The 13,049-nt window shown below is 40.0% G+C and overlaps 1 protein-coding gene across 1 annotated transcript in view; it reads left to right on the plus strand.

Annotated features, from left to right (window-relative positions):
* The window catches only part of ATP10B (ATPase phospholipid transporting 10B (putative)), a 113,609-nt gene that overhangs the window by 17,511 nt on the left and 83,049 nt on the right, over positions 1–13,049 (plus strand). The window contains exon 3 of the mRNA XM_045887531.1: positions 1,051–1,255. Within this exon, the coding sequence (XP_045743487.1) occupies positions 1,051–1,255 (205 nt within the window). The remainder of the gene's footprint in view (positions 1–1,050; positions 1,256–13,049) is intronic.

Below are 13,049 nucleotides of genomic sequence, written 5' to 3' on the forward strand. Positions count from 1 at the left end.
TCGGCAAGTCCAAAAGGCTTCTGGGAATACCTGATGAATGCCTTAAAATATCTACAAAATGGTAGAAGATGGAATAAATCAGGAGAGCAGAACTAGTTCAATATTTGGCTAAGTAGAAGGAAGAATTTCTAAGATGAGAGCTCCTTGAAATGGAATGTCTTGACTTGGGTAGTAGGGAGTCCTTTTGCTGGTGGTGCAAAAGCTGAGGCTGCCATACACCTGCGACCTGAGGAGAGAGGGGAATACTTTTGAGAAGGTAGGATCTCCAAGCAGTGAAAATTGTGGCGTTGGGTGTCAAGTTGGCTCTGGGCTCAGGTTTCAGATGTTTTTATAAGACCCTGGGAAATTTTTCTTGGACCCTCAATTTCCTCATCTGAGAACTGGGTCTAACATTATCCATTCCAGTGGGCTATTATGCAAATAAATAAAGTATTAACTTTCCCTAGTGCTTGGCACAGTAGAAATGCTACATTTGTGATTATTGCTGCACTGTTATATCTGAGTTTGACTTCCTGGTGCTGTCTTTCTAATTCCCTGACTGCCCAGAGTTTTCCGTTTCAGCACCACCCCAGATCTTCCTACACAATGGTTTTTATCCTCACTTTCCTACTGCCACTTTCCTCTCCTAATCAGAAACAATCTTTCCTAAACAATCTTTCCTTGCAACCCTGCCTTCTACAGTGATAACTGGCTACTCTGGAAAATGATATATATTAAGAGTACTATAGTAATATGACTATGTAGTCACCTTCTTCTTTAACTTTTTTTCTTCTGCTAGGAAGCAAGGCTGAGCACAGTACCTAGTCTACAGCCAACAGTCAATCAAAACTCTAAATGATCATGAGGACAGATCTTCTACTAGTGGGATTCTATAGGCCATGCTAAGCTTTTCCAGAAAGTTATGATGGTGGTCATTCGAGGCAAGGTAGAATACCAAACAATTTTGTGACAAGTTGCTTGGGGGATATTTAGGCACAGGTGGGACCTTCCTCCATTCACTTATTAATTTTCTAGAGAACCTTAAAATTCACTGTTGTTCTCCCACCCAAGAAAAAAGCGGAGCTACATGCAGAAGTGCTGGAAGGATGTGCGTGTGGGAGACTTCATCCAAATGAAATGCAACGAGATCATCCCAGCAGACATACTCCTCCTCTTCTCCTCAGACCCCAGCGGGATCTGCCACCTGGAAACTGCCAACCTGGATGGAGAGACAAACCTCAAACAAAGACGTGTTGTGAAGGGCTTCTCAGAGCAGGTAAGGCTCTTTCTAAGATCTTCAAAAGTAAGGTCAAAGGGAAGAAGCAAGCCAACTCTACTGGAAAATTGAACTTAATCTGGTAGCTGGAGGAGAGAGTAGGGGATGCCTCCTTTTCCCAAGCACTTAGGTATACTTAATCTTCCCAGCAAGCCTCTTAATTGGTATTATCCCCTTATCAAAGATGGGGAAACAGCCATAGGAAAGTTAAATAACTTGCTGAAAGCCTCAGAATGCCTAAATGGGGGCCCACTCTATTAAGGAAACTGTGGTCTTTGGTCTAAACCAAGGAATCTAATATCTGTTCAGTTACCCTTGGGACTAACCCACTTTTCCGTGCTTATGCAGTCCCTGCCCATCCTGCCCAGCTCCTCTCTCTCCCTGAATCTTCTCCAGTACTACTTTGACGAGAGCATAAGCTACAGGAAGGTACTGTTAACTGTTTTTCCACTTGTGTACATCTTACCTTCCCTCCTAGAGAAACAGGGAATGATCATCAACAGTTTTAGTTAACCCCCACACTTACATGTATGGTACTGTGGACATCATAGGGAAGTCATTACTGTTTGGTGGTTAAGAGCCCAGGCTCTGGAAGCTGACAGAACTGAACTCAAAGCCCAATCCCACCATTTAGTAATATTCTTACCTCAGGCAAGTTACTACTCTCTCACATCTTTATTCCCTCATCTGGAAAATGGGTACAAAAATAATACCTTCTCCATTAGGGTGATTCTGAAGACTAAAGGACATGTATAGGAATTATTTAGCATGAAGGTAGACACATAGTAAGAGACCAGTAAATAGCTGGCAGTAAATGTCAGTGGTGTTCAGAGGCAATATGTGTTGATAAATTGAAACGGGGGGTGAAAATTTGAAATTTTCGATTAAAATTCCCCTTGAAGGTGTTGGTTTTTATTTTTTTTATTTTTTATTAAGTTAGTCACCATACATTACATCATTAGTTTTTGATGTAGTGTTCCATGACTCATTGTTTGTGTATAACATCCAGTGCTCCATGCAGTACGTGCCCTCCTTAATACCCATCACTGGGCCACCCCATCCCCCCACCCCTCTCCCGTCTAAAACCCTCAATTTGTTTCCTGGCATCCATAGTCTCTCATGGTTCATCTCCTCCTCTGATTTCACCCCTTCATTTTTCCCTTCCTTCTTCCGTCCGTGGAAAAGAATAAAAAATCTATCAGTTTCTTCACTCTGCCAGCCTTTGGCAGGAGAGAAATTAGATGAGTTAGGGATTTAGAGGAAAGAAGGCAAGTGCTTCATTCCTCAGAGATTCTTGTAAGCTAGAGTTCAGTTATCTAGATTGAAACTTCTTGAGAGAAGACAACTTGTTATACCTCACTTTGCCTCTCTCCAAGCACCGAATGAATAGTTCTTGAAAAATCTCTTTGGTATGGTTGACTCAGTCCTCAGAAGCCTGTTCTCTCATCTCTACGTAGTTCTCCCCTAGTTCTGCTGTGAGAGTCAAAGGAGATAAAGAAAGTAAGGAACAAAATATAGGGGTTTTGGTGCATAGTAGGCCCACAATAAATGGACTATTACTGCTACCTCAGCTGTACTTACTACCCTGGGCATGGAAACCACCATGACCACTTTGCTGCCATCTGCTTTGTCTTGTTATTTTGCAGCTTCAGTCTTTCCATTGGTCTCCAGGCTCCACCTGAGTCAGTCACTGCACTGGTGTGTGGTGTCTGAGTTTTCTCTCCTTTGCTTGTCCTTACCACATTCACCAAATCACCCTAGAGTTTACAAAAAAAGCAGGGCAGGATCGGGGGGAAAGTTCACAAAGCCATTCTAGATGTACAGCAATCTATTTCTTGGCTCAGGGCCCTGTGGCCTGCCATCTAGATCAGAGGCTTTTAAGTTTCTTTAACCATAATTCACAATAAGAAATACACACGATTCACACACACACACATCCACATGTGGATGTGTGTGTGAGATACAGGATTGTCACCTCAGCCATGCTACATGCAAAGTGCTCTGAGATTTCTATTCTACTTCTTTTTCTTTTTTTTTTTCCTTACAAAGCTCTGGGAGCATTGAAACTTGTATTTTCTTACAATGCTTACAAACCTCCCCCTCAGCAGTCCCTCCCCAACATCCTCAACACTGTTCTGAGTCCTCTTTACTCTCTCTCCAGTGGCAGAGCACAGCGTTGTTGAGTTTCAACCAGCCACTTCTCTTTTGGTCTTTAGCAATAGCTCCCAAACTGTTTCTTGTCTGTTAATTAGTCAGATAGTTGGGGATTTTACTGGAAAGAAGAGCAAGATGAAAGGGTCATTCACACTCCAGTACAGTAGACCAGCCAATTTAATAAGTTCTCTCAAACTCTAACCCTGAAATCTCACAGGTTACTCGGCATAATGACTTATAAAAAAAAAGAAAAAAATGTTCATTTGTGAAGGGAAGAAGATTTATTTGAGCTTCAAGGTTTTTAGTGTTCTCTATTCTGTTCCTTCATTCTCCCCCTTACTTTGCTTAAGTGTGTTTTTCCATTTTTATAATAATAGTTATAATAATGATGCACTTTTATGAAGTCCTTACCCAGAGCTTTGCATGATTATCTCATTTATCCTTACAAACCCCCAATAAGACAGGGCTATTATTGTCCCCATTATACACATAAGGAAAAGAAGCATAGAGAGGTTAAGTAACTTGTCCAAGATCACTGAGCCAGAAAGTGTTGGAACCAGGATTCAAAGCCAAGTTTGTCAAAAGTCTCAGCTCCTAAGGTTCATAGTAGCTCATCTCCCTGGCCCTTTGACTATTACCCAGAGTTTACCCAGAGATGCTTACTTGAATGCACACATTTATCATTTTCAATATTCTTTCCACATATAAGTAGCATGTGGCAGGAAGAATAAAAGTAGGTTTAGCCAGGGGCACCTGGGTGGCTAAGTCGATTAAGCGTCTGCCTTCTGCTCAGGTCATGATCTCAGGGTCCTGGGATCGAGCCCCACATCAGGCTCGCTGTTCAGCAGGGAGTCTGTTTCTCCCTCTCTCCATTCCTGCTCTCTCTGTCTCTCTCAAATAAATAAATAAAATATTTTAAATAAATAAATAATTAAAGTTTAAAAAATTTAAAAGTAGGCTTAGCCAGCTCTCTGAGAAGAAAGAATTTAGGCTGCTCTTTGCTACCTTGCTTCTCCCTTATGTCAGCGCAAAAAGATCTCTGAATATAGGTAGAATTCTCTTCTAACTCTTTACTATAACATTTCTCAAATGTGTTGGACAGACATTGATGAGAGTTGCAGGAAAAATGTTGCAAAATCAAAAAGCAGAAAATAGGTTGCAAATTTTCATATATTTCAAATAGTACTGCCAGACGTCTCAGGTACTTTAATAAGCCCCAAGGAGGAGAGGGGACAGGGACCAATATGTAGCATCTCTAAACATTTAACCACAGAGACCTTTTATTCCAAGGAACATACTCCAGAACTACTTCAGGAGATGTAGAATCACAATTTAGGAATTTGTTCCAAATACATTACTGGTGTTCAAGATGTACCATCATCACTACAGGGAGAAACTTTTAAAAACATACATGCATTCTTCCCCATTCTCACTAAATTATGGCTCACTAGGACTGAGTAGGGGTCGGGCATGCATATTTTTTAAATGTTCCCCCTTATGATCTTGACGTGAACCTACCTACCACCTACCACCTTCTTGAAGACCTGTACAGCAAAGGGAAGGTGTCACCTCAAGCGCTTACAAAAAACACTTTTAATAATAAGAACAAATCTACCATCTCCATGTGCCAGTGATTTTGCTTACATTGTCTCTTTTAGTCCTTGAAATCACCCTATGAGGAGGATATTACTATCCTCATTTTACAGATAAAAACTCTGAGGAACAGAAGGAGCAGATTTTACCGTTGTCTCAGAGAAGGTTTTGAGCACCTACAGATATGGTTTGTTTGGAAATCTGATATCTTAAATAATAAGTATAAATGGCATTTCTTAGTTTTCCCTATAACCCCTAGTGACTATAAGACCTTCACCTTGCCAAAAGGGTTTTTACTAACAGATTTCTAGAAATTTCCTATCCCATCTGTACACCCACACCCATTTTTACCATCTTGCAGATGACGAGAGATTAGTATATTCTGTTAATTCAGAGTCAATAAGACAAACTTCGTCTCCGCTCTCCTAGATCAGCATTTCTCAAGGCAGAGTGTGCCAAATGCTTATCTCAAGAGATAGTTCTTAGAAAACAAGGATCATGGTCAAATCTGATTGGGAAACCTGTGTCCTGGACCCCTCTTAGAGGTCCAATGTACATCAACATAGTAAGGTCTCTAAGAAGATCTGCAGTCAACAGACCTTTTAAACTTTCTTTAACCCTGCGTTTTCAGAACTATTCTTCAGCACAATAATTTTAGCGTTCCTATGAAAATTTGGGGGGAAAATTAACCTGGATTGTTGAGCATACATGATCACAGTAGCTGAGCAGTAACAGAGAAGGACCTAGGCAATTCATCCTCCCCTTTCCCATGTAGGTTCAAATGAAACTATAAATATAAAAGAGCTTCTCAAAAATATCTTTCTCCTATGACAAGGCACATCATTCTCAAGGTTGCCAAAGAGTTGCTTTCAAAATCCTTTTCTTAGAATTCAACTTGGACGAAGCCAACTTTCTTTTTCAACTTAGACTTTTATCATGCTGGGTGATCTTTGAATTCACAAAATTATTGACTTGTTCTTGAAATATTTATTCCCACATCCCATTGCTGAGGAAGGGGAGGGAATCCAAAATTAGAATTATGCTAAGGTCTGCTGAGCAGGTCAGAGGACTTTAGTAGAGAATTGAATTGTACCATTTTCTCTTTGATGACATTCTGATACCCAAAATCTCTTCTCAAAAGGATTTCCAAGATGGGTAGTAGGTATTTAATACCTGAAAAGGAGTATGTGCCATTTATTTTGGTAAGTGGAAAATACCAAAGCCAAAGAATCAGAAATGAATTCTTCCAATTAATATTTCAAATGAAACATTTTCCTGGCTATCTATTATCCAAATCACCGAATCCTAGGTCCTACTAAAACATGTGTCAGATCATTTCCCAGTGCCAACCAAGTGCTTACTATGGCAAGTATGATACATGGACTAGCCTCTTCATTGTCATTTGGGAGCTTGTTAGACATGCAGAATTTCAGGACCTGCCATAAACTCAACTGGAATCTGCAGTTTAACGAGATCCCCAGGTGACTGCCATGCACAAGAGAAGTTTGAAAGCACTGGCCTAGGGCATCATTGACTAATGTAATAATTGTGCTTATCTGTTTATTGCCCAAATTAAAGATTTTTAATTGACTCTCCCGTTTAACTAGCTTGCCTTCCATAATGGTTAGGGATTTTAAGCCATTTTCTCAGTTAGGAAGAATCATGGTAGCTCGGATCTTCTACAGTGAATGTGTGCACTGACTTTAACATATTTAGGCAGCAGAGCACTTTGCCAAGAGACTTGAGGGAGGGTAGGGAGTCCTTTATCACCCTCCCAGTTCAGTGATGACATACTTAGAAAGAAGCAAAAGGTTGCTGTCCTCTCAACCCTGCCTGCCCTGAGAACCAGAGAAAAATCCCCTTTCTTGGTGGATTTTGTAATGAGACCTGCCCCTGGTAGGCTGTTCCAAGTTTCCCTTAAGAATGATAGTCTTTCGGGCGCCTGGGTGGCTCAGTCGGTTGAGCGAGTGCCTTCGGCTCAGGTCATGATCCCGGAGTCCCGGGATCGAGTCCCACATCGGGCTCCCTGCTCAGCGGGGAGTCTGCTTCTCCCTCTGACCCTCCCTCCTCTCATGTGCTCTCTCTCTCTCATTCTCTCTGTCAAATAATAAATAAAATCTTTAAAAAAAAAAAAAAAGAATGATAGTCTTTCTACCTATTGACCACTGCTTAAATGTTGAGCAGAGATCATATTTTTCTAGCATCCCTTCAATATAAAATCTACATCATGATATATAATGATAATAAGTAATATCATTAGATAAGTTGATTGAACATATACTGTGTGCCATGGGGAGCTCTTCTAAGTGTTTTATACCGATTATCTCTTTCTACTCTCCATAAATAACGCTGCGAGGTAGGCACTTTGATTATCCCCATTTGACAAATGAGGCAAGAACAGTTAAGTAGCCCTGCTAGCAGTGGACTGAGCTTGGATTTAAACTCAGGCAGAATTATTTTATTTTAATGTTTTATTATGGAAATTCTCAAGTATATTCAAATGTAGGGAGAATAATAGGAATTTTTAATGTGCCCATCACTCAATTTCAACAATCAACTCATAGCCAATCTTGTTTTATCTATAGCCTCATCCTCTTTACCCTGCAAATTATTTTGAGGTAAACTTCAATATTGCAACATTTTACCTGTAGATATTTTAATATCTATCTCTCAAGGATAGGATTTTTAAAACATGCAATTATACCATTGTCATTCTTAAAAATATTAGCATTAATTTCTTGATGTCAGCTTTGAAGTCAGTGTTCAATATTTTCCAGTTTGTTTGAATAAGAATCCAAGTAAGTCTAAAGACCTAGATAAGTTTCTTAACTCTCCTTTACTCTAGAGGTTCCCTATTCAGCTTTCTTTTTTTGTTTTTCTTGTATATTTAGTTTTTGTTGCTGAATAAATCAGGTTGTTTGTCCTGTAAAATTTCCTACAGTCTGGATTTTGCTGTTCGCATTGTCTCCCAGTTGTGTCATTTAAACATGTTTTCCTATTCATTATATTTCTATAAATTGGCAGTTAGAGCTCGTGCCTAAATCTGATTCAGGTTAGGTTTGTGTTTGGGAGTGTATATGTCACTGTTGCATGAATTGATTCCCTCCCATCCTGCAAAGGTGACCAGTGAGTTTGTGTTATTTAGTGTCAGTATGCACTGATGGATTTAAACAGATTTGATGTGTGTCAAATCAGTACAGTTGTTATCTTTATTGATTGCCCCATCTATAGCTAGTGGGACCTTCTTCGAATTGGCTCCTGAGCTCTTTTTCATGACCCACGTAGTCTTCAATAGATCTAGTCCCTTTCAATGGAAAATAGAGTTTAGAAATCACAGTAAGAACATGTTGGAGGTACATATAGCTATTGGATTGATCATTATCTCCGTGCCATTTAAATGGACACAACTAGGACTTTTTAAAGATTAAGTACAGCAAGATTTATGCTGATACTTGAAATTCAGGACCAGAGGTCTTTACACAACCTCATCAATATGAAATATGTAAACCCTTCTCTCACATTAGGCAAAGTCCTTAGCCACTGCACTACACAACCCCCTTTGATATTTGACACTCACAGCAATCCTTGGAAGTAAAAAAGGTAGGAATTAGTAACATTTTCAAGATGAGGAAACAATTTCAGGAAGATTAAATCTTGTCAAAGATTACCCTACTAATGCAGTGTTACACCAAAATTGGAACTCAGTTTGGGTGTACATGATTATTTTTCCCATTGCTGAAGTGATTCTTAGATCCTTTTACATGTATATTTTATTTCTCAAATAAATACAATTTTCACAAATATGAAAATACTGCAATTATACAAGTTTTGGTTATAATTATTTGCAATAATAATAATTAGACTATGAGGGAAATAACCCTACAAAAAACTTACTTTTATTTTTAATAGCCCTCTGACCTCTTTTTGGTGACCCTCTCTCCTCCAGAGTTGTTCTAGAGCATCAGCGCCCACACACACACACACAGAAACATGGGAGATCCCCTCCCCTTCCCAGTGTTTAGCAGTATTTGGAAACTTCTATTAAAAAGTCTTTTTCTATTTTTGTCCCTTCAGGGCCTTATGAGGAAGCTCTGCTAGGTTATGTGAAAGATATCATGCAAATTGTTAATAGATGATAGCTTAAACTTTTCCTCCTTCCCACTTTCTCCATACACCACGGTAACATATTTACAGTTGAATAGTGGCCTTCACAGTCATAACCACCGGGGATAATTGGGAGTATTTCAGGCCAGTGTGGGAAATATATGATATCTCAAAGGAGAACCATACCAATCTAGTATAAGGATTAGGCAAGACTTTTCGATGCCTGTGACCAAACTCTGATTCAAAGTAGCTTAGACAGAAAGAGAATTTATGAAAGAAAATAAGGTGAATTGGGCCTTGGGGTAGTCTCAACCAGAAATTAGAATCCATCAGTGCAATCCTCATTTCTTGTTCTGGGTTTCTGTCCATGTTTGGCTTTCATCTCTCACAAATAGACCTGCACTCACAGCTTCACCTCCAGAGAAGGACTGGGAACCTTTCCTGATGTCTAGATTGAAAGGCATCCCAAGGACAGACTGATTGACCAGGCTGGTATTGTGCACCCACCCTTAGACCAATTAACTCTGGCCAGAGGGAAAGGATTCTGAGATTGGCATCCTCTACTTTGACTTTATGGTTGAAATTGGCCTATGGAGCAGGAGAGTTCTGAGCACCTCAGCAATAAATGTCTGATATATATAATATATATATATATATATATATATATATATTATGCATCAGGGCTCTATGCACCTACCTTATCTATCTGCCCTATCTCTGCCTACACAACATCCTCTGCAGTGTGCCCAGAGTGAATCACTCCTTCCTCTGTGCTCCCATAAACCACTTTTGTCACTCTCAACCACTGTGCCTACCTCACCATAGTTCATTCAATAAACTCACTTATCCAACCAATATCTGATAAGGTCCAGTTATTGCCAGATACTGTGCTAGGTCATTTTGTTGTTGTTTATCAGGGGTGACACATAACAATCTTATCTTTTGCGAACAACTGAATAAAAAGTTTCTCAAATTGGAATTCATACTCTCTTCTCTGTGACTTCTTTTGCCAAAAACATAAGGTACAAAACATTGGCTCTCATGTCATTTTCTTTTGTCTCAGTAATCCATAGGCAGAAAAATGTATGCAGAAAAGGTCTGTCTGTGCAACAGTCTGTGAAGGCACCACTGCCCATTTGCTGACAGCTATGTGTATTTCAGGCCTCCCTCATGCAGTCGCTCGTTCATTCACCAAATATCGACTGAATATGTCCTCTGGGTCAGGTGCTGTAGTGTGCACTGGGGGTTCAGGTTTAAACAGGAGAGCTACAGGCTGTGACTACAGACTCTAACAGGGAATCACAAAGACAATTATTAACAAGAAATCCCACCAATAATTAGTAATTGGTTCCTTCTAAGAATGACAGAAGTCATTCTTTTTCCAGTATTTGCTCGGCATGCCAAATCCCTGCCTTAGAGGTTAGAAAATGTCATGGCACAGCTTCAAGATTAAATTTAGTCTTAGCCCTGAATAAGAATCAGATATCTGTCCACTTGAATAAAGTCCACACAAGACTGTAAGGAATCCTTAGATAGAGTCTCCTTCCTACAGCCCTGCAGCCCAATCTGTGTGTTTTAGTGGGAATCTCTTGGGCAGGCAGGGAGACCCAGGGTGATTGCATATGCAGACCCATCTCCTCACCCAGAGTCAGAAAGGAAAGTAGCTGCCAGTCACTCTGTTGCTGCTTATCTTGAACTCTGATTGACCAGGAGCAGGAAGGTTATTGAATGCTGGTAACTGTCATTAGTTTTCAGATGGAATTCTCAGAAATCAGAGGGTGGTTTAGTTCGTATGCCAGGAAGGAAACCTTAGTCACCTGGCTCAGCAGCTAGGGCGTGAAGAGCATTTGATTCTGGCATTATCCAAACTAATAAGCTTTAAAAAAAAAAAAAAAAAAAAAAAAAGGCAAAACTTTAAATAGTATCCTCCTAAGGTTGCATGCAGTGTATCTCCTGTGTAGCCACCCGGGGGGTGTGGTCTGTGTATCCTGAAACCTTGCTCCGCCTACATGAACACCACGAATGAGCTAGTTCTGCTTTGTCATCCTCTCCCTGGTATGGGCTGGTTTTTCTAGTCATCTAGCCCGAGGGTCATGTAGAAAGAGAGCGAGAGCTGCACAGAAGCTTGCCAATCCCTGGTTCAGCTCTTCTTTTTCACAGGCTCAAAGTAAAAACTCAGTAAATAAGTACATTCTGTGCTTAAGGAAAGAGTTTAGCTGATTTCTGTCTTCAATTAGCAGAATCTTTCTTGAATATTTTGTAATAGCTATGGAGGGGTTTCAAGGTGATCTAAAATGTACTTCTGTCCTCTAAGAACTTAAGACTATGGGTACCTTTTTTTTTTTTTTTTGATTTAAAAACCCTTTGTGACTACCAAAAATCTTTGATAACCTTACCCCTCCCAAGCCCTCTCAACTGAAAGCATTGTCCTGTCGGTGTCCATTATTTAAGAAAATAAAACAAAAAGGTACTATGAATTTAGATTTGTAATCTACTGATCTCAAGAATTCCTAAAAAAATTAGAAAATTGGGGCACCTGGGTGGCTCAGTGGGTTAGGCCTCTGCTTTTGGCTCAGGTTATGATCCCAGGGTCCTGGGATCAAGCCCTGCATCACGCTTCTTGCTCAGTGGGAGTCTGCTTCTCCCTCTCCTTCTGCCCCTCCCCCTTTTCGTGCTCTCTCTCTCTTTCTCAAATAAATAAAATCTTCTTTTAAAAAAAGAAAGAAATTAGAAAACCATGTATGAGACTTATTTTTATGCTGTCTATGGGCAGCTGCATATAGGGATTTATAGACAATTGGCAATGTCTAATCTACCAATTGGCTTATAGAAACAACTTGGTATTTAGCAATTATAAGCATAAGATATAACAAGTTCCAAGTGAATGGCATGGATATTAAGAATTGTCTGTCCCAAGGAAGGACAGATTGCTACGGTCTGTGGTGGACACAGGGGTCTTTAAGAGGTCTAACCCTTGAGCTTGGCAATAAAAGTTTAAGAGAGTTATCAATATGGAAAACCTGCAAAGAAAGAATGAAAAAGGCTGAGAGGGTTTTTTCCTGTGGGCTGACAGCATTAAATGCTTATGCCAACCAAAGAACATGTATAACCTTTAGAATCAGACATACTTGGGTGCTCATGAGCTGTGTAGTCTTGGGCAAGCTTAGTACAAGCAACACTCAATTTTCTCTCCAATAAAATGGGGCCAACTTGTCCTCAACACTTCACAAGAGAGCTGGGAAGATTGAATAAAATCAGATCAATAAGGGACAGCATTTTGTGAACTGAAATTGTACCAAATAAATAAAAATCATTATTCTTTTAAAGGCCAAGATATACCCATAGGACTGAATAGGTCACTGTTTTGATTAGACTTCTTTATTTGCAAGAAGCAGAAATGATTCTGGCTAACTTAAGCAAAATAGTATCCTTGCAAAAATGCAGGGGCAGGTGGGGTGGAGGGGAAGAAGTACACAGCATGGCTCACAGAATCAAAGGAAAGCTGAAAACCCAGGCTCAGAAACAAGAACCAGGAAGCCTCAGTGCGGTGGCCGAGTACTGGGAGCAACAATTACTTAATGATCTATTTGTTTTTTCTTCCTTGAGTCATTCCACTCAAGTCAAAGTCCCACAGTGGGAGAGTCTAGTGGGCAGGGCATCTTGACCTAGAGTCCCATCAAGATTACAAACCACGGAGGAGAGGTCGTAGCCCAAAAGGAAGTCAAAGGGTTGTTAATGAAAAGGGATTAGACTGGAAGGTAGGTAGCCAGAAGAGAACTGCCCACTACAAACAATTTCGAAACATCATTCATACATTTATGTAATCACATTAATTAATCAACTTGAACTTCATTTATGAAGAATAGTGGAAAATAAAGCCTAGAAAAGTAAAAGTTGAGGCCAGTGCAGGGGAAAGGGCCCATTCTTGTTACTGGAACCTATT

This window comes from Mirounga angustirostris, unplaced genomic scaffold (genome assembly GCF_029215605.1).
Source record: "Mirounga angustirostris isolate CCGP_5_RB_7025 unplaced genomic scaffold, mMirAng1.0.hap1 SCAF_7, whole genome shotgun sequence".
Taxonomy (NCBI): domain Eukaryota; kingdom Metazoa; phylum Chordata; class Mammalia; order Carnivora; family Phocidae; genus Mirounga; species Mirounga angustirostris.